The sequence below is a fragment of the Eleutherodactylus coqui genome, chromosome 2 (assembly GCF_035609145.1).
Source record: "Eleutherodactylus coqui strain aEleCoq1 chromosome 2, aEleCoq1.hap1, whole genome shotgun sequence".
Lineage (NCBI taxonomy): Eukaryota > Metazoa > Chordata > Amphibia > Anura > Eleutherodactylidae > Eleutherodactylus > Eleutherodactylus coqui.
Window position 1 is genome coordinate 243,133,918 of NC_089838.1, and position 23,176 is coordinate 243,157,093.

Consider the following 23,176-nt stretch of genomic DNA (forward strand, 5'->3'; position numbering starts at 1 on the left):
TGTACGAGGGAATGAGCTAAAATTCCTTTGGTGTGCAGGACTAAGCAACAGATACTGGAAACGTTTAGATGCAGAGCTTGAGTACAAAGGCTGGCAACCAAAGTGATAAACTACAATACCCAGAGTGGTTGTCAAAATTGGGATTATTTAGTTTAGAAAAAGACATCTGAGGGGCGACCTAATAACTATGTATAAATATATCAGGGGACAATACAGGGATCTCTCCGATCATCTGTTTATACCCCGGACAGTAACAAGGGGGCGCCCTCTACGTCTAGAGGTAAGAAGGTTTCTACACCAATATAGAAGGGGGTTCTTTACTGTAAGAGCAGTGAGACTATGGAACTCTCTGCCTGAGGACGTAGTGACGGCACATTCGATAAGAGTTCAAAAGTGACCTGGATGTCTGTCTTGAGTGATACAGTATATGCTATAATCATTAATAACTTCAGAGGGGTCGATGATCCAGGGATTTTTCTGATTGCCAGATTGGAGTCAGGAAGGATTTTTTTTTTCCTTAAATGGGGAAAATTGTCTTCTACCTGATTTTAAGCTTTTTTTTTTGCCTTCCTCTGAATCAATATTGAGTGGTGATGGACAAGTCTTTTTTTGACCTTACATACTATGTTACAGTTGCTACATAAGGGGGTCACACCAAATATTAAAAGCAGAGGTTCACATACATTTGCCATTCACAGACATGATATTGAATAATTTTCCTCTATGAATAAATGACCAAGTATAATAATTTTAGTTCTTTTGCTTGCTTTGGTTCTCTTTCTCTACTTTTTAGGATGTTTGTGAAAATCTGATGTAATTTTAGGTTAAATATAAGCAGAAATATGGAAAATTCTGAAGGGTTCACAAACTTTCAAGCACCACTGTACATGGGCTCATTTTGAAAACCGAGGGAATAGATGTGATTAATGTTTCATCCTCTTCAAGCCAGTGAAGTTCGTTTTACGGGTGTAATGGTGTTGACAGGTTCCCTTTATAACGTATACACTCTAAATTCTAGTCCGTTGCTGTGGATTCTCAATCTTGACAATCTTACGTTTATAAGCTCTAGTAAACGCTGCATTCTGTCATAAGAACAGAAAATAAGATCCGGGGGCAGATCGGAACAGGTTTTTTTCTGGCATTTTTAATGACATCTGAGATGGAGACTCCAATGTGAACAGAGCCTAAATCACACTCCTAAATCACACTGCACTTGGAGTCCGTCCATGAATGGAGAAGTTGACAAGAAATACTTAGCATAGCAGCTAATGTGAGCATAAAAATGCAGACATTGATCAGGCACATAGTTTTTGTTTTTTTTCCCCCTCTACAGACCAGACTGTGAAATTGGTTTCATTGTTACTTTGACCTATAGTAGTAAATAGAAACTTACAAGACTTATTGTAATTTATTTTCTGGACATGTGTGTTTAATGAACAGTTGAATAATGCATGACTAAATATTCATCTGCTTGATAAGGAAAGGGAACCAGGGAAAAAAAGGATTGATTATTGATCTCGGTGAACTATTCTATAGAGGAATTTGCCGCAGTGCACTCGAAATTTATTAGGAAGGAGCCATTAGGTTGATGAAAAACTCAATGTACTTGGATATCTTGCTTCTTTTACAGCAGTCAACTGAAAGAAAGAAACAAATGATCTGGTGGAGCGCTGATAAGAGGATGTGATATATATTCTTGTCACTTGAATTGACAATGGTTCTATTGTGTGTATTTGTTTTATCTTTTACTTTTTGTCTTTATTCAGGATCCAGCGGCCAGCTATGATGTCAATGACCAAGATCCAGATCCACAGCCTCGATATACACAGCTCAATGACAACAGGTAGGTCTACTCCGCAGTGGAACTTATCTTAAGGCCGGCTTCACACGGACGTATTCGAGTGCAGTTAAAAGAACCCATTGATTGGGTGTGCAAATGCACGCTTAATACGCAGCTGGATGCTTGAAACACTGCAAAATCCCCCTCCCTCCCTCTCCCCATATGACAAAGCCAGAGGTGGACAAACAATCTCACAGAGGCTTTTGATTAAAGAAGTGAACATAAGACAAGGATTGGGGTACCATGCAACGCATTTCGCGGGTTAAAACCCCCTTTCTCAAGCATGACCTTCCAGAGTAGCCGGTGTATATATAATAAAAGCCGTGTCATATGTGTTCCATCAGCCTAAGGAGAGTCGGAGGAGGGAGACACCCACACAGATCATATGAGAAGTGAGGAGGTGGGGATTGATATGCAAGCGCTGACAGATGCCGAGCACTCCCAGCTCAATTGCGAGCACTGGTTAGTTCATTCCCTCCCTCGCCCCCATGACAACTGCAACATCATAGATGCGTTCTTGTTGGGGCAGTAGTTTGGAGGGTGGGGGCTGGCATAGAAGCATTGTGAAATGCCAAGCAGTCCCAGCATGCAGTTACATCTCCGGCTGATATTCAAATGATTAGATTTGTGGTGTGATTAGATGAACGGCCTTGCCACCTGAGGCCCTAAAAGTGGTTCCATCCTTGGCCTCTAAAAAGGCTCTCAGAGGTACTTGTGTGTAATAGACCTCTTTTTCTGCTTGAGTAGAGCTTGTTGACCGCTAGATGCCTCTAAAACACAATCAACAAGATTTTGCCGAGTTAACAGAATTTGAAAGGGGGCGCATTATTGAAATGTGAGGAGCTGGGTGGTCGTATCGACACATTGCCCGCTACGTGGCCTGTTCTGAACAGACTGTTAGGAGGTGGGTCTAACAAACGAGACATTAAATGAGCAATCGGAGAGGTTGGAGGAAAACCAGAAGAGGGCAGTATCCTGAAAGCCAATAGCTCAGAGCATACTGAGGATAATTTGGTGATCTACAGTGTCAAATGCCACAAGGATTCAAGTAGAATGTGGCCAATTCATCAGTCATTAAAACGTCAGGGAGAGCGGTTTCCGTAGACTGTAGGGAGTGAGTGAAAGCCAGACTGTAAGGGATCAAGAAGAGTGTTTTCTGAGCGATCGCTTATAAGGTGAGAGTAGACCAGACATTCCAAGAGTTTTGAGATGAAAGGGAGATTAGAGATGGTTCGATAGTTGGCAGCTCAGGACGAGTCAAGAGATGGTTTCTTTGGTAATGGGGATATGACAGCCCTTTTAGAGGAGGGAAAGATACCAGAAGAAAGAGACAGGTTGACTAGTGTGAGGTGACCAATGACTGTGAGAGGTGAGCAGGAATATGGTCGTTAATGCAGGTAGTAGGGCAAGAGAAGCCTGGAGACTTATTTTGTTTGGTCAAATGCTGAGAATGAACTAGAAGATGTGCGGGAGAGAAGGGGATCAAAGCTAATCTGAGACGGGGAAGTTATTTCCTGCTGGATACTGTCAAGTTTCTCTTTTGAAATAAGCCGACAGACCTTCAGCGCTGAGATCAGTCGTAGTGGGCTGTATCTTAGGACAGGGCAGGCAGTTAAGTGTCAGTTTTTTGGTCTATGGGATAGCGAGGAGATGAAAGAGGAAACTTGTATGCAGACGCACTGTAGCCTTTATGGGAAAAAAACCAAACATTCAATTTTCAGCACAAACAGATATTTAAATATAATCTTGTTATCTTTGCGGACAAGCCTGTAATATCCTGACACTGTGTGTTAAACACTTGGCTATGTAGGTCATTACTGCTCTAGCGGCAGAGGCCCCCCTAGTTATGGCTTGGCATGTTTCAATCTATATGGGGTTCCTCACAATAATTGTTCCACTTTACGGACGCTGCGGGTGCTCCTTTTTGCACACCACAGAGTTGTAGAGGCCTTCAGGTACTCCTTGTACCTCTGTAAAGCCTCCATGCACACAGCTTTTCCATGTGCATGTACCTTTAACTCTATATATCTCACGACTGCCAAGATCACCAACAATCGTTCCGTAACTTTTTTTGATTTTTTTGAAAGCTGTCGCACATTTAAAATTTAGAAGTTTGCAAAAGAAATTAAACCTATAAAGACATGTTAACTTGGGCTCTTTTCATGCTGCGTTAATGGCTTCCATTAAAGGGAATCTGTCAACAGTTTTGACACTCTTAAAACTTCTGACAGCTCAACGCAGGGGCCGGGAGGCAGTTCTACAGCATACCTGCCTGAATGTTGTCAGTATCACCAGCTTGTTGAAAGCTGTGATATTCCATCCAGGACAAAAAGCGGAGTCCTCGTCCGATATGGCTGAACAGAGGCCCCCCCCCCCCCCCCCGCCATTGAATGGGGGGGGCTATGGATCTTTTTGACATGTATAACCAGAGCCTTCCTGATACAGAACTCAAATGAATCACAAAAAAACACTTTATGCAACTGGTGTACTGCCGTGATTTGGCAAATAAATGTCTCTGCTTTTGTTGGGAGATTTATTTTGTTCAATCTAGCAGAGATAAAGATGGGTTTCAGTTCAACCAGAACAAATCTGCTTAATAATAAAAGCATTAATTAAAATCTGCAAATGTGTTTATCTGTAATTATTTTAAATCCATTCCTAAATACGTGTCTGTGAGGACCGTTTCACAGGAGCGTTATACTGCCACATCGCTGCGCCCGGAATATGGATGTGTGTCCCGGCCCGACCGCAGGGTTTACTGACCCAAACTGTCCCCATCATCTGAATCTACGATGTGACAAGGTCCGTAAACCCTGCAGTCAGGCCGGGACACACATCCATATTCCGGGCGCAGCCATGCTTCCATAATAGGCTTGTGTGAAATTAGTCTTTATGTTTCGGTTGTCTGAAATTAACCTGAGCCGCTATTTTTACATCTGTTAATGCATTCTCGAGACCCCTAGACTTTTTACCATTAGACAATCCGCTTTTCATATGTAAATTGGCTCAGCTATCTTTTTTTCATGGCAATGGAATATACAGATAGATTTATTCTATCTCTCAATAATAATAATGGGCTCTTTTAATGTTTTTGTTTGTAACACGGGTGCTTAAAAAGGTTTTCCCACAAGGGTTAAGAAATGGATAATGGCCAAGCAGTAATATACTCCTATTTTTTTTATGCACCATTTACGAGATATCACTTCTAGTTTCCGGCATAAGCAGATCTCTCTACCTCTGTGGTTGCCGTTGGTTACGTCCATTCCATTCCTTGTTCTTTGGTGCACACGGTCGTCTTGGCTGTATTCATGGCGCCAGCACAGTAGCGCACTGACGGACTGGTTTTAGTCGTACTTCCTAGCTGACATCACTCATCACATGGGCCGACCCTGGAGAATTGTGGGAATGGAGGCACCTTTTATACTTTTCTTTTACTTTGTCTAACATCTTCTCCTGCTGAGGGGAGTGTTTGATAATCTGTGTAAAAATGCCGGTTTCATCAAGTCTCATTTGTTTTACGGCAGATCTAAGGCTGCTTTGAAACAAATATCTCTACAAGGTGGTGAATGCGCTCTTTATGTTGCACATGGGATGATAGAAGTGACGTCGCCGCAGCGTTTTGTATTCCGTGTGCGCACCATACCTGCTTTCAGAATTATCTCTGGGCAATTGCTAGTGTTTTAAATCAGAAGGAAACAAAAATTAATTATTGTCAATTTCAGGCAGACTTCTCAGATAAATGTATCGCCTGGAGTAAATAAAAATGTTGCACATCCGTTCTGCTGTGTGACAAGCTTATAACTGTACAGTAAGACCAGAATGTTGAGACTACTGTAAGGATACGTTCACACGAAGCGGAAATACGCACCAATAGAAGGGGTGAAGTCCGCTGCGGATTTGCGCCAAAATATGCACCAACGCTGCGGTTTTTGATGCAGAAATGACACGGCTTTTGAGTCTGATTTTCCACTTTCAGTTTTTTCCTGTTTAATTTTTATTTTAATGATGTTTGTTTTCTACATCCAATATTGAAATATCAACCACTTGCGGCTGGACTCCCACACGCCGGAATCCCGGCGGAAATTTCGCAGTTTGGCCGCAGCGAAAAACCACAAGATTTCTGCCTGGAAAAGCGCTCCTTCAAATCCCTTGGCACTTGGCCACGGGTTTTGAAGAGGCCTGGCTGCCACTCTTCCGCTGCGGCCAGCGCTCCCATAGAGGAGAGCGCACCGCAGCAGAAAAAGAAAAAAATGAGCATGCTGCGGTCGGCGAATCTGCGTCACAGCGCAGGCTTCTGCCGGCTTTGCCGCATCGGATTCGCTGTCCCATGTGGACGAGATTTCTGAGACATCTCGTCCATATGGCTGGCTAATCCAGGATTATCGGCCGCAGGCAGATTTGCTGCGGTGAAATTCCGGAAGGACTTTCTGCAGCAAATCCGCCCAGTGTGAACCCAGCCTGCAAGTTACACGGTGTTTCTCTTGATATATTTTGTTCTTTCCAAAACATGCCATGCTTAGACCGCCTGCAGACGGCCAGGTCAAAACCTGCTGCAAGAATTCTTGCAGCGGGACCCGACCCAAGCCCCTGCAGGGAACAGTGCAGCACTCCCCTTTCCCGCGACTCCAGCTCTCTGATGTGCCGGCCAGGCAGCGCATACGTAGAGCGGAGCCAGCAGTCGGGGAGTGTTACCAAAACAGAGTGTTTTAGCGCAATTTTGACACTGCATTTTCGAACACATTCTACTGCGTTTGGAATGCACCTCTTCATTGTAATGGGTGATGAGATGCATTAAGAGCTAAAACGCACAAAAATAAAGCAGACCGCACTCGAAAATCATTGCCATTCTGCGAAGCCCCATTAAATTCAAGGCGTTGAGCGGTAAAAAGTGGGCTGTGTAACAGCAGCTATAGTTGTGGCTTTTAAATGTATTTTTTCCATAAGCTTCTCTACACGTGAAAAAAGTTGGAAAAAAGACGTGCAAAAGAAAACTTGAAGATCTAATTTTTGCAAGTCAAAAAAAAAACACTAAAAAGTTGAGAAGGAAGCCTTTAAAAAAAGCAAAATAAAAGCTTCACATAAAGACGAATCCTCTTTTGAAACATGTGCCTGAGACCAACCACTTTTGAAGAAGTGTGAGAACAACTTAAAAGATTTTCACATTATATGGTCGGTATGAGGCATAATATAGACAGACTTGAAAAATTAACAGGCGTTTTTAGATAAAGAATAGTTGATGAAGCTCCGTTGAACATGGCTTTATCCTAATCAAAAACGTATTGCAGCAAGCCGGTGGAGAAAACTCAAAAACACAGCTTTCTGCCTTGGGAGTGGAAGGATGGTGAGGGAAAAGATAAAAGCAGGTTTACATTAACATTTTGGTTATATGAATTCCGTCGGCTTGTGCTCTACTGGTCAGGTCTCACATCATTAATAGATTATTAAACTGAAGAACAAAAAGTGTTCTCGAAGATTAAAAGCATTCCAAGGTCTGACCTGCTATGTTTTAATTGGATAAAAATGGACATTGCATGTAAAATTAGTGTCTTCGTTTTTCTTTACCTTCATGCCAGAAGTGTTCTATCCTTTGCTAGGATTACAGATAAGGAATTTTTTTTTCTCTTTTTCTGTTTCAAATATCATTTTACTGCAATCTGAAATATGTAATAAGCTTCCAGACTAGACATAAATATGAAATTGGATAGGGAATTCAGATTAGGCTGGGGAAGCAATGTTCCTTTGCATGCTTCACTTCCTGTAAAGGCCCCTGGTCAGAAAGCACTTCAGAAGTAGAAGTAGGAATTGACAGAAAATTACTTTCCATAACTTGATGGTGACATTTTAAGATATTGTGGGGGCCTTCGCTGCATTAATATAGTGTTCTTGAGGAAGTAACTCTGTTCTCTGTAACAGGACTCGTAACGATACAACGCCCAGTGAGTATCATGAACAGGTTCTGTTAATTAGAACGCGATACATACCGGATACTTGGTTGGCTTAACAACCGTACTGCTCAGCATGCAGTTACACTTCTCCATGAAGTTCACTTTTAAAGAACACTTCTTCCCACACACCTCAGTACAGGTTCTGCAGAAAAATCCAAGGGTGTCTAGCTATCTGGCCTCATAAATTCATAATTTATTTTTTTCCTGGACACATTTTGGAGCTACAGACAAAAAATGTTCCAGGAATATTTAAAGTATCTTTCCTACAACAGACATGTATCGCCTGTCTACAGGATAGAAACTCTAGGATCTCCGGTGATCACTAGAATGACCACAGTGAGAAGGAGTCTGAATAAAGTCACGATCCAATTTAAAATCTATGGGATGGTCCTGTTTACTGCTCAGTCTATTGCTGGACTGTGGTTGGAAATGTCAGCCCTGTACAATAGCCTGAGACAGGTCTCATTAGCGCTCACTCAAGTGATGACCCTTTTGTCAATTCATCCGGGATCGATCAAGACTAGTAAGAGACATTCTTAGATTCTTTTTCCTGGCCATGAGGATGGTGATTCCACGGCTTTGGAAGTCATGGACCTCTCCAATCTGGATAAATTGGGCGTCAGGCCTGGACAAAATCAGCCATATGGAGGAACTCTGAGCTAAAGCCAACAATAAATGGATGGTGTTTTATACAACAAAGGCGGTCTGGATGGCGTTTCGCACATCTACCAGTTCTGACCAGTGGTTGACAAATGGTGTTTTACGCAACTAATAAAAGAATAGGGGATGTGTTACTAGAATCTGACTAAGATGACTTCTCTCGCTCTTGCGCTCTCACGCTCTTCCTTTCTTCTTCCCCCTGTTTTCCTTTTACCTCTTGTACTTCTCCTTCTTTCTCTTATCCCTTCCTTCCCCAGCGTACCTGGGGGCTTGAGTATTCCTCCAATAACCCTTCCACCCGCTCCTTGCCTTGTTGCTGCCCCTATACAGAGATCCCCAGATGGGAATACCATTCCACAGGGATTGAGGCCGGTTCACAAATTTCCCAAACGGGTTAATGTTTAGTAATAATTTCTCTGCTGTTTCACCAGCTGTTGACCTAGCATTAACATTCAATTATGTGTTAATTACATAAAACATGGAGTGCAGCCTACGGAATTTTTTTTTTGTATTAATGTTGCACAATTTCCAGGCTATGTCAGACATGTTGTAAGTTTTGGAAATGTCTCTTAATAAAAACACATTTTGTCATTTTGTCTTAAAATCTATCGGATGGACAAACACCGGTCTCATCTGTTTCTGTCAGTACTGGCCCCCCTGTTCTAGTGATCATGGGAGTACCCGAAAGGGGGCATGTGGTGATCAGATATTTATCCAGTGGATCGGTGAAAAATGTAAAATGTGGGAAAACCTCTTTAGAGAAAATATCTCTTTGACATAGCCAAATATCTCTTTCTATACCCAATATTGGATAAAGCCTTTAAATCTTAGTAGGGAAGATTTCCAATAGAACCCTCCTTCTCTTTGAGGAAAGGGGCTGTCTGACCCACTATTTGAATTTTAAAAAAAAGAAGAAAAATAGTACTTTTCCATTGTTGTATTAAAAGTGAATATTTCTTCTCCCTATATTATGGCCCAATTAACGATAATCCACCTTAGGGCCAAGATTCTTAAAGACCAAATCCTGTCTCCTCTTTTTAGATGACCGTTCTGTAAAATAGTTGTACCAGAATTAACAGAGATCCCCTATTCTGAAGGTGATGGAACTACTCTGCCATTTGGGGCCTAAGCCATTACAGTAGGTCTTGATTAATTAATAAAGGGACACAATCACCAATGTAAACTTGGGTCACTGCCTGTTATGCCGGGTTCCCATGGAATGGAAATCTCGCGGAATGTTCACAGCGGGACCGCACGGAAATTCTGTGAAATTTCCACAGCAAAAAGCAGCTTCAAAACCCACCCCATTCAGTGTGAGTTTGAAGTGGCTTGTCTGCCTGTATTCTGTTGCGGGAATCTCTCCCCATAGAGGGGAGAGCCCACAGTGGAAACAGCAATATAATTGACATGTCGCAGATTTGGATTCCCGCACCACATGTCAGTTTCCACATGGCTTGTCCGCAGTGTGTGGACAAGATTTTTGCAAATCTCGTCCACTTTGCTATTTATTCTAAAGCTTTAGAATGAATGCAGACTTTCCGTCTGTATGGAAATTTTGCCCCATGTGAACCCAGCCCAAGAACGATCACTTCCAGTGTAGTAACAATAGAATAAATATTTATGCAACCAATAATACGTGATTTCCATTGGCTTGGTTTTTCCCTACAGTCACAAAAGTTATTCTTCTAGTGGTGTACCTTGCATGTAAACGGTTAAAAGGGATGTTACCAGAATCGCCAGTTATTCCCTATCCACAGAATAAGGGGATAACTTGCTGATAGATGGGGGGCCTCACCTCTGAAACGCCCACCAATCCTGACAACAGGCTTCCTATGTCCTACTCACTGTGAGCTTACTGCACCTCCACCCCATCTCCCATCATAGTGAGGTGGAGATGGAGACTGAATGGAGCAGTGGTCACGCAAGCATACTGCTGCTCTATTCATTTTCAATTGGACTGCTGGAGTTCGCAAAGAAGTAGCAAGTGCTTGGGTTTTTCCTTCAGCCCCATTGAATTGAATGACGTGCCGTCCACACATACTCATCCAGCGCTCCATTCAAAGTGACATCACTGAGAATGAGAGAGGCATCTCCGCAGTTGTGTAAACACGGGGATATAAGACCCAATTCTCAGGATTGGTGGAGGTCTAAGTGGTAAGGCCCCCACTGATCAGCAAGTCAGCCCCTATCCTGTGGGTAGGGGCTAACTTGTAATTCAGGTACAACTCCTTTAAGAAAAACTCAACTGATCTTTCAAGATAAATGTCCAGTTTCTCAAGTGTGTCCTCTTTAATTCTGGACACAGGCCGCAGCCAAGGTTGCCGTGTAGCCCTAGCTTTAAAGAAAGAAAGGCAGAATTCCCAAAGTATTCAAACCCGTTAGAGAAGACCAAAAAAGCACTAATTCTTATTTCTTTACTTCAGTCAAAGAGCCAGTTGTTCTCATTGCTAAGAAAGTTGTTGAAGGCTGAACCATTGGTCCTTCCACAGTTGAAATACCTTTTATTAGAAAGTTACCTGGCAATCCTAAAGCTGGAAGATGCACTTGACAGCTGAGTTTTTCCGCCTTATTAGCAAGCAAAAAAAAAAACCTGTGACATCTGACATTTACCTGAGGGTATGGAAGACCTTTAACAACTTTGCAGGTTTAGAGCAGAATCCCTTAGGTAAGCCCAGCATTGCTCTGATTCTAGCTTTCCTCCAGGCAAGACTTGGCAAGAATCTTGAAGGTGCAGATTTCAGCATGAAGAGCATTTTTATGCCAAGTTAGTAAATAGATTATTAACAGATTAGGCATTTATTCGCAAACTGAAATAAAGCTCATTAATTGTATAATTAAATTTTATACAATTTTCTAATATATTTTGTATGTTCTTTGTGTTTCTTTTTTAATTACTTTTTATTGAGATCTTTTCATTAAAAATGTCAGCAGAGCTATATTTTAAGATCCCTGCTTGTAAACCTACAATGGGAGCCTTTATCTTCGGGTAGATAAGTGATATCCTGTCATATGATGGACACTCAGGAGCACCAGTACAGTTTTTAGAGTTGTCTTATGGCACGTTGTGCTTCTGAGTGTCCATCACATGGTAAGAGTAGACTCTACTGGAACGACCACAAGCGGAGATCTCGAAAATGCAAACAATTGATAAGAGAAAGCATACTAGAAAATTTTATGAGGTTTCATTTTACGAAGAATAAACTTGAGTCTCTTACTTTTTTTTTTGCTAAAACTGGTATCAGATTTTCAGACACCATGACATTACAGGTCCCAGTATTTAGTATTAATGCACTGGAAAGGGACTGTAGTTTGCCTTTCCTTTAAAGAAAAAAAAAAAACTCACCCGTTTTTTATAAAATGCATAGTATTGTAACAAAAGCAGAAAGTGTCTTTGAAGATATTAACAATATCGATTTGGAAGTTTGACACACCTAGTATGGCTGCATTAAATCATTAGACTTAAAGGGGTTTCTTAGGGAGAATGCTATTGATGACTTATCCTCAGGATAAGTCATCAATAATTGATCGTCTGGGGTCTGTCGCATGGGACCCTGACCGATCAGCTGATGGTGTGCCCGCTGACGGCGCTAGAAGTACACAGGGGTTGGAGTTGAAGCCTCCTATGTTGACCTCTGTGAAGTGGCCGGTTCTTGTAATTACAAGCGCGTATCTCTCGTTATATTTAACCATAGCCGACTATCCTTAGGATAGCAAAAGTAGTAGAGCGGAAGTGGCAGCATGCAAAAACTTCATCAAATTGTATTATTCTATAGTCTTAAAAAGGTAGGCTCGGTTTCAGCCTTAGAAGGCCTTCTAAGGCCGAAACGTAGCCTACCTTTTTAAGACTATGAAATAATAAAATTTGACGTTTTTCAATGCTGCCACTTCCGCTCTACTACTTTTGTGATTGACTACTGAGTCTTGAGGCTCAGACTCATTGTTGAGTGGTTTGCATTTTTTCACCATACCCCTAGTGGGTACGGATTGAGTGCAGCTGGATACTTTCCCCTTTGGATCTAACCTGAGGATAGGTCATCAATGGTATTCTCCTGGAAAACCCCCTTTTAATAAAATCATTGTGTTGGGGGGGGGGGGATCCGCTTTATAAAATCTAGAAAAAGCTTTATTTATGAATTTACACCCTTGTTTTCCCTGATTAGCAAACTAGTGTGGGACCTAACATCGCATTAAGTGCACATTTTTTCATGGTCCAGTAAACCTGCTGCTTTAAGGGTTGATTTATAAGCTTTTCTCCAACACGGCCTACTTGTAAAATTTGAAGGACTATAACCATCCAGGAATTTTTCAGCTAGAAATGATACTCAGGAGATCTGATGGCAAGAAGAAACCTGCGTTGTGCAGTTTTATGTGGGGTAGGCAGAATTCTTGTTATGTTTGTCGCCCCTAAGGATATGCCGTTCACAGCACTTGACTTTTATGCTATGGCTTAAAAGTGCTGACAACTTGTGTCATTTTTAAGTGACGGCAGTTTTGTATATTTTACAGCTTACAGATTTGGGACTTTGTTTTACTTTGATAAAGGTTTAAAACCAAATGTTCTTCTTTTTGATACATTTTTAACGGTAATGTATGTTCTATTGGTTCGTTCTGTGACCCAGCATTGTATAATGTCCTTTTAGTATTAGAACACGGCTGCCTTATGCTGTAAGTACAGCTAATATCCTGCACCATATACAGGTTTATAGGCTTTATATATATAAAAAAAATCTTAACATAAAGAGTTAAAAAGACGGATGGTCCTTTGGCAAGCCAACGAGGCTTCTGCCAATATCATGTTCTTTTAGTGTTTGACTTTCAGAACTGTGGATCCTGCCGATGGTACAAGATGTAGTAGACAAATAAGATTAATGTCCTGTCTGCACAATGCTCCACTTCATTCACCTCTGAAGAATCTGTCCTAGTCTCCGTTTTGGTGTGAAAGTCCTAATATAGTGGCAAGAATTTACGTCCTGTCTCTCCGGAGCAGGATGCGAACCGGTGCAGACTCAAGGAGTCGATATATACAGAACAAACTCTTCGGGTTTGTAAGAAGTTAAACATTGATGGGAGGTATAAAAGGGAACACTTCTTAGAACTTATAAACTTTTTGACTTTTTTTTTTTTTTTCCCCCGTGCCTGCAACATTAGAACGTAAGCCTCTAAAAAAGAATAACATTCTATATAATAATATCCTGTGTCTACGCTATGAGCGGGAGGAGTTGGCATTTGTAGGGATAAAGCTCTTGTTTCTTGTCTTATTTAGGAGATTAGAGTCGGATGTAAAAGTAACGTAATACTTTGCAAAGAATTAACTATTTCAACTTGACATCTACGATCTGCTTGGGAGCACTAAAAATGAAAGGTTTATTCATATTATATGCCTGTGTTTTTTGTAGGCATGGAACACGCTGTGCAGGAGAAGTGGCTGCAGTGGCTAATAATGGGATATGCGGGGTTGGAATAGCTTATAATGCCAAGATTGGAGGTAAGGAAATGTATGCCTATTCCTGATGTTAAAGGAAGAGTTCTTCTAAGTACTGGTCGCCAGTCATTTTTAATACATATGGAAACAAATGCATCATTCTATGGCCGGGTCACACGAGCTGTGAGATATACTATCATGGTCCGCAGTCGGCATGCAGTGACCGTGCGTACTGCCTGCATGCCGCTCATTGCCGTATACTACCTTGGCATGTATGATTGCCAAGATAGAATATGCTGCGATTTTTCTTGCGTGCGTGTTTCGCGCAAGCCGTGTGGCCACCTACGGCAGATTGGCATATAGTGTATTACGTGGGGAAGACCTGCACGTAATTTTCTCTACCGATATGCTCCTGTGAGACGGGCCATACCAACATAGTTTTTCATTGCCATGATTTATCTCCCACCATAGCACCAACATATTCTGCAGTAGTGTATAACGATTGTAATCAGTCTCTGTCTCCTATGGTTATGCCTCGCTACATTTAGGGCGTTTTTTCGCACGATTTTTTTTGTGCGCATAACTGATGCGTTCAAAAAATCGCGTGACCGAAGCTGGCGTCACGGCGGAAAAAGCGCTGCTAGCAGTGTTTATCCGCAGAAAAGGGCTCGGTCACACGGGGGTTTTGACGCTCCAAAAGACTCTCCTCTGCCACAGCTGTCACAGAGGAGCGCGATGTTCTCACATTGAATTCATTGGAGCCGGCAAAACAGCCGGCTCCATTAAAAGCAATGGGCTGATGGCCAGCGCTGTAGTAATTTGCAGGGAAGAGCTTAAAATATAAGCCCTTCCCTGAAAACCATCCTTAAAATGTGTAAAAATAAAAAAATGTATACTCCCCTCTCTGCAGCTGCCGGGGCTCAGCCACGTCCAGCCGGCTCTTCTCCCTGCACTGCTGTCAGTAGTATTCAGCAGGCAGGGATTTAAAATCCCTGCCTGCTGTATGGGCTGCCTCTGATTGGCCGAGCACTGTGACCAATCAGAGGCAGCTCTCAGCTGTTGAATGACACCGGAGAGCTGCTTCTGATTGGTCCCTGCACTCAACCAATCAGAGGCAGCACTCACCGATTCATGAATTCATTTTAAATCACCGCCTGCTGAATACTACTGAGAGCAGTGCGTTGTGTCCTATAATTTTCGCCGCATGCGTTTGTGCACATGTAAAATTCGCACATGTGACCGCTGGTATTGCAAAGCATTGGGTCTATATAGATGCGGATCGCAAAGGCAACTGTCAGACGGGCGTACAAACGCCCGTGTGACTGAGCCCTTATACTGTTCCACATGGTACCCTGCCACTTTATAAAGGCAATTGCACAAACTGCTAAAATATTGTAGGTGGCCAGACTGTAACCTGAAAGTAGTCAGGATCCCTTCTAGCACCACTATGGCCTCCTAGTTGACCGCAGGCAATTCAAAAAGTGTACTTTGTGGGCATTTGTCACGGTTTTCCGACACACAAAGTGAAGCTATTACATTTATGACCCTGCATTCATTGTAGTCTGTTGCACTGCTTTTTTTTTTCTCTTCTGTGAAACGCATAAAACAATCAATATGGCATTATTATGCTGGCGTTGTTTGTTGCTCAATAATGTAATTACAGTTCTTTCACATCTCTCATTATCTGAACTTGAAACACGAAATATGGGAAATGCATAAAAGAAAAGTTCCAGCAACTCCCCCCTTAATGTGCTACTTTACTTATTCTATTGTCTTGTATAGTAATTAGAATACTATGAAATATGGAAAGAATTGTGTGTCTGGGAAGATGAGCCATTCCTCTCGCCCCCCCTTCCCCTCTCTCTGGCTTTTAAAGGGGTTATCCAGGGTTAGCACAACATGCCACGCCTGCTACAGGTTGTGTGGTTTTTGCAGCTCACAAAGTAGCTGAGCTGTAATACCAACCACAACCACTGTGGGGGTCTGGAACTGTTTCGGCAAGAACACAGCGGTGTTTTTCTAATCCTGGACAACCCCTTTAAGGCAGCTGGCCGTAGCAGAATCTCTCCCCCCATTGCTCTATCTGCAATATGATTCAATAGGAATGCTAGGCCCTACCCGCGTGGTCAATTATCATGCAGAAAATGAGAGGTCAAGTAAGATTAACCCTTGTCCTATAAGGGTATGCTCACATGCAACAGAATTGGGGGCAGATCTGCACCAAAATCCATATCAAAAACTGCACTGATGATGCAGATTTTAACACAGACCCGCATAAGTAACACTTGTATAAGTGTTACTTATATTTGCTTCCCAATACATAATGTTCACTTTAGTATATATTTGATGATATTAACTTGTCCTCACATTTATTTGTGAACTGTGTAATCCTTCCAATATTCCTCTGATAGGTGTTCGGATGCTGGACGGTGAAGTAACTGATGCTGTTGAAGCAAGATCACTAGGGCTAAACCCCAACCATATTCATATCTACAGTGCCAGCTGGGGGCCAGAAGATGATGGGAAAACTGTGGATGGCCCGGCCCATCTTGCAGAAGAGGCCTTCTTCAGAGGAGTAAATCAGGTATGTTTAACATTCAATGCATTCCGAAACACTCAGAAAACAAGTCGTTGACTTCTCTAGAGGAGTGTTCAGAGCATGCTCTGTGACTTGTACGGGGAGGTGGAGGAGGTGAGCTGTGGACATCACCTATTGCTAATGATGTGACCCTGTGATATATCTGTTTTGTAATAGAGATGTTTTCTTTGATTTGTAATCCAATTGGATTACTAAACCTTCAACACCCCCCATCCCAGTATTTACAGCTGTGTCTACAAAACTAGAAGTGTCACCCTATTCTAAATGCTATAGATCTGTAAGTTTTTGGTTTTTTTTAAATAATAAATTGTGTCTTTCCTAACTTATTTTAGGGAGTAATGGAGAAAAAAAATGTGAAATATTATTATTTCTTTCAAGCATACTAACGAGCATAACCGCTATGGGAAAAAAAGGGTTAACCCATTACCCTGAGGCTAAATGGAATATCAAAACTAAGCATGATTTTAGTCCTTGATTTGAACAGCAGGGTAACTGTATACATAACTAGCATTTTTAATGTTTGCCTACTTGCAGGGTCGTAATAGTTTGGGCTCTATATACGTGTGGGCATCTGGAAATGGTGGGAGAGAACATGACAGCTGCAATTGTGACGGATACACAAACAGCATCTATACATTGTCCATCAGTAGCACCACCCAGCTCGGCAACGTGCCATGGTACAGCGAGGCCTGCTCCTCTACACTGGCGACCACATACAGCAGTGGAAACCAGAATGAAAAGCAGATTGTGAGTATTGTGTTATGTGCAAAGATGGAAACCATTTCCCTTCTTTTTTTCTCTTTTTGACACAAACCTCATTGGTTCAGGTCAGGGTTATCCAGTAATCAGCCTAATTTCCATTAAATCAACTTTTCATAATAAACTGTAAATATGATAAACCATTTATAAGTACATTACTGTCATTCCTGCCCCCGCCAGGCCTTGCTCACGCTAGTGTTCAGCTTCTCTGCCATCATGTTTTCTTTGCTTTTTGAAGTTCTGAGCATCAAATTATGCTAAAAAGACAGATCATAACAGATCTTCATATAGTCTGCACAGGAGAATGATCTCACCTGTCCTGCCTTACGCAGGAAAAGCATTGACATCTGTGTAATACTTAATTTCTCCTGTGGTGGCACTGCAGGAAAATGGAACACTTGCCTGGCAGGTTTCTAAACCAGATCAGCTTATTGCCTATGGTCCATTCTAACCTTTTTGTTTTTGTATCTCTTGGTTATTAATTACATAATATACCTTTTTTATAGGAGCCATTATTAGCTTGGAGAACAATGATCAGTCTGATTTTCGTTTTCGATTATTTGGACATTCCTTAAAGAGTTGCTGTACTTTTCAGAAACTTTTAACGCTGCAGAGAGACACGTCAAAAGTTTTGAACAGTGGGGGTCCCGCTGCTAGAAAGCTTATGTAGACCTCTTTGTGACTGCCTTCCGCTGCCAGGAGTCAAAAAGCAGCTAAAACAGTCGGAGGGGGCACAGTGTTCGACTGAGTGCAGCAACCTTCTCATTCTAGGGATCAGCAGGGGTTTTGGCAGTGGGATCCTCACTGATCAAAACTTTTAACATGTCTGACATGTCAAAAATTCCTGAAAACTGCTGTTACTCTTTGATCCCTTAAGGACCAAGCACAGTAAATTTTTTATATACAAAAATATATATATATATTTTTTTTTTTAACCTTTTCACCACTAATAAAAAGTCAGTCTAAAAGAAAAAAAACATGTATGTCACCGGGGAAAAACGCAGCAAACTTAATTCTAGTAGCTGTAAAAAAACAAACAAAATAGGGCAGTCAATCCACCAAATGGGTAAAATCCCTAAAAAGTGCCTGGGTCTTTTAGAACAAAAAAACACCCAGGTCCTTAAGGGGTTAAAATAAAGACTCTTGCACCTACTTCCACAAGATACATAATGCAGGCTGGATAGTTCTGGACCATGTCCATTCTCTAGCTGCTCTGTACCAAGTGTGTACTTTTCTGTTTGCCTTGCGGCTTACATTGCTTTTTTAACGTTACAACATACAGCTTGAACAAAGAGTGTTTGTTTTTCTTGGCCCATTTCCATGACATTTCAGAAAAAGCTAAGGGTGGTCAGTTTAATTTTTTTTTAACACGTATTTAAAGTTGATAACTGGTTTTTAGGACATTTAACAAGAGGAAGTTGTGCGCACGTTGGTTTGTTTGATCCAGTCTATTTTCTTGACCATTTTTATTGTATAGACTTTTGGTCTTTGCCCATCTATTTTAATCCACTCATAAACTTTTGGGTTTTGAACTTCAGTTTTGTTCTGATTATAATAATCTGTGTAACCCGTCCTCCACCCTTAAACAGATTTATATTTAAAGTCTACGAAGACCTCTGCAACCCTATTCTTATTTTTATTGCTCTAATCTATCTTTTATATATAAAAAATAGGATAGCTGTCTATATGTGTGTATGTGCCACCATGACTCATGAACGCCTGGAGCAATTTCAACCAAACTTGGTACATATATAACTCATCCCATGGGGACAAATTTTTTGGGGGGATGAGACAGTCCCACTACCCCTGAGGAGGAGGGGGTGAATGCCAGGATTGCACTTGAGCTGATGGGTTTTTATTTCAGTCTTATCTAACACAGACGACCTCCTCCTCCTCATACACTAATCTATTACGCAGATTACCTCCTCCTCATCATACACTAATCTATTACGCAGACAACCTCCTCCTCATCCTACACTAATCTATTACGCAGACGACCTCCTCCTCATCCTACACTAATCTATTACACAGACGACCTCCTCCTCATCCTACACTAATCTATTACACAGACGACCTCCTCCTCATCCTACACTAATCTATTACACAGACGACCTCCTCCTCATCCTACACTAATCTATTACACAGACGACCTCCTCCTCATCCTACACTAATCTATTACACAGACGACCTCCTCCTCATCCTACACTAATCTATTACACAGACGACCTCCTCCTCATCCTACACTAATCTATTACACAGACGACCTCCTCCTCATCCTACACTAATCTATTACACAGACGACCTCCTCCTCATCCTACACTAATCTATTACACAGACGACCTCCTCCTCATCCTACACTAATCTATTACACAGACGACCTCCTCCTCATCCTACACTAATCTATTACACAGACGACCTCCTCCTCATCCTACACTAATCTATTACACAGACGACCTCCTCCTCATCCTACACTAATCTATTACACAGACGACCTCCTCCTCATCCTACACTAATCTATTACACAGACGACCTCCTCCTCATCCTACACTAATCTATTACACAGACGACCTCCTCCTCATCCTACACTAATCTATTACACAGACGACCTCCTCCTCATCCTACACTAATCTATTACGCAGACTACCTCCTCCTCATCATACACTAATCTATTACGCAGACGACCTCCTCCTCATCCTACACTAATCTATTACGCAGATTACCTCCTCCTCATCATACACTAATCTATTACGCAGACGACCTCCTCCTCATCCTACACTAATCTATTACGCAGATTACCTCCTCCTCATCATACACTAATCTATTACGCAGACGACCTCCTCCTCATCATACACTAATCTATTACACAGACGACCTCCTCCTCATCCTACACTAATCTATTACACAGACGACCTCCTCCTCATCCTACACTAATCTATTACACAGACGACCTCCTCCTCATCCTACACTAATCTATTACGCAGACGACCTCCTCCTCATCCTACACTAATCTATTACGCAGACGACCTCCTCCTCATCCTACACTAATCTATTACGCAGACGACCTCCTCCTCATCCTACACTAATCTATTACACAGACGACCTCCTCCTCATCCTACACTAATCTATTACACAGACGACCTCCTCCTCTGTTTCAACTACCACACAGCTTCCCACCAGCACTGAGCCACTATGTACCACACAGAAATTAGCCTAGCACCCACTCTTATGAAAACTGTGATTGGTTGCTATTGGCAACAAACATTACAAGGGAAGTTGGTGAGTTTTCGATTTTTAATTTACGCCAGTATTACACAGACCTCCTGCTCCTCAGGTAATAATCTTACACAGACTACTTCCTCCTAAAATGCTAATATTATACAGATGACCTCCTCCTCATATACCAATTATATTACACAGATGACCTCCTCCTGATATACCAATTATATTACACAGATGACCTCCTCCTGATATACCAATATATTACACAGATGACCTCCTCCTCATGCAGTAAGATGTTACACAGACGACCTCCTCCTCACACACTAATATATTAAATCAATGTGTGTATGTAGATAGATAGATATACACACACGTATTTAAATAGACGGGCAACACCGCGTAATCAGCTAGTATATGATAAAAAGTTAAACAACTTTGCAGCCATCTTTCTATAACTCCTATGCAGAGTGATGTGTCTCCATAGTTCTAGACATCCTAGAGTCTCATCCTACATACTTTTTTCTTTTTTTCCCCATCCATCCACATTAGGACATTTTTATTCAGAAGGTTTGCAAAATTCATTTTTCATTTTAGATACTTTTGGAAAGATAAGAAAAATTAGAGTTACTGCATATTAATATATAGCTGGAAAACCCGTTTTGGAGAGATCCAATGGTGATAACTGCATGTGAACGGCTACAGTATATTGCAATTCATCACAGTCTGCAAATTGCTACAGTTTTTTTGACATTCGACTGCTGTAGATTAGGACCGGGAGAGGAACGGCACGGTTTTTAAATTTTACACGTAGTGACATGACAGCTTCGTATTACTGGCATGGCTCCTTTGACACCGAAAGCAATTGAAATGCTATCTTTAGCTTTAAACGAAGTAATACTTTTAAAAAGGATCATTTTAATATGTCAGTTTTACTTTTTAAAATGCATTCTAACATTTCTATCTGGTTCAGTCCTGCTGTTCTGTATCTTGCTATGCTCAGAAGTGGCATATCCAGACTAGTAGTAGACTGTCGGGGGGTGTAAAACGGGAATGAAAATTCATGCAAAAGCCTAACGCGGTCATAAGCCACTACAAGAAGTGTTTCAGACGATCATCTTAAACTGTTGACGTATACTCAAGACATGCCAGGACTGAAAAATTGACATCCGTTGTAGCATTGTAGGTACCAGGATGCATAAAAGCAAATTCATAAATCCTAGAGAAAACCCCATAGTGTGTACTCAGCCTTGTATTTAGCTAGAATACTCAATGACAAATGGCATGCATTTACTGGCTGGAGATGGCAATTTTGTTTGTAGGCTGGCAGCTATGTTCATCGTGCTGTGTTCATGAAAGATGATTTCATATTCCTTCAGGTAACAACTGATTTAAGACAGAAATGTACAGACACTCATACTGGAACGTCCGCGTCGGCACCCCTGGCTGCAGGAATCATCGCGCTCGCTCTGGAGGCAAAGTATGTATTACTGTCTGGGACCGTCTTGTATAGATTTTCCAATGTGACATTAGCGCTGCAAATCTTTCTGCATTGGGTTTTAATATATAACAAATCAAGTCGTTATTTTACATAGTTGGACAATAATTGATTCTGCACAAACAGTGGAATTCTACATATTAACCGAACAAAGGGGTACGATATGATGTAGGGAAATGGCAGGATGTAGAGCTTAGGTACACAACAAAAGCTTATGGGAGAGTGATAGAATGACACATTGTTGGCTTGTGAAAGAACTATCTATTATAATCGAGATTGTCTGCTAGTCCTTTCGGAGTAATTTCCATATGCAAAAACTGTATGTGTGATTGTTCCCAGTAAGAGAAACCAAGAAGTAATCTTGTCGATACGATATCTTTTAATACCTAACAAAAATACATGATGTAAATCGAGCTTTCAGACCTCACAGGGTCCTTCATCAAGGCATAATGAAATGAATCTGAAGAGGCATGCATATATATACACAAATACATATGACAAGGCACAGACATGGTGTGATTAATTTGCACTTAAAAAAAATACTACAACAGAAAGACCAACATAGATGTGAAGGTTTTATGGTGTGTGAATTAGTGCTATGGTTAAACGGTATAAGAGCATATATCTATGCACAGTACAAGCCTGTTCTAGTGCTTTTGGAATAAGAAATGAGGGTAGTACTTATTATATTCCTTAGTATCAGCCTCCCAATTTTATCAAAGTAAAAAGTTTGGTAATTGCGTTTATTAATCTTTTAGATATATCTTTTAATGGCTACTCTTTTGTTCTTCTTGGGCCCCCTGCACACTAGTGTATTTGGAGTTATGAGCTGGCAGTGTTAATCTGTGAACAGCACGCAGCCTTATTATAGGACTATAAGGACTCGCACATTGGCTTTTTTCAAATGGATCGATGGTCTGCTTGAAGAAACTCATTACATGTCTTATTCATGTCCGTATCACGGATGAGAAGTAGAACATGTTAATGCATGTCAATGTGCTGCCTAAGCACGAATCAAACAGCACACAGACAGGTGTCCATGTGCTGTCTGATGCGAGTTGCGCCCAAGCACCTTTGGCGCATCTCGCTCGCATGAGGAGTGTGTGCCCAGCCTTATTGAGAGCAATTCCAATTTAAAGAGCCACTCTGGTGAATTTTTATTTTTTTCCATTCATGACATAATTAGTCCCCCAGAATATGACTTATTACCTTATTTAGTAATTCCTTACTGCCTGCA

At 41.4% G+C, this 23,176-nt stretch overlaps 1 protein-coding gene across 2 annotated transcripts in view; it reads left to right on the forward strand.

The window, feature by feature from the left end:
* FURIN (furin, paired basic amino acid cleaving enzyme) overlaps positions 1-23,176 on the forward strand; it is a 216,003-nt gene that overhangs the window by 157,842 nt on the left and 34,985 nt on the right. For both annotated transcript variants that reach the window (XR_010790390.1, XM_066592733.1), the window contains exons 6-10: positions 1,767-1,843; positions 13,842-13,930; positions 16,279-16,451; positions 17,001-17,213; positions 21,821-21,921. Coding sequence is in view for 1 of the 2 variants with exons in the window: in XM_066592733.1 (XP_066448830.1) it covers positions 1,767-1,843; positions 13,842-13,930; positions 16,279-16,451; positions 17,001-17,213; positions 21,821-21,921 (653 nt within the window). In the remaining variant the exon portion in view is untranslated. The remainder of the gene's footprint in view (positions 1-1,766; positions 1,844-13,841; positions 13,931-16,278; positions 16,452-17,000; positions 17,214-21,820; positions 21,922-23,176) is intronic.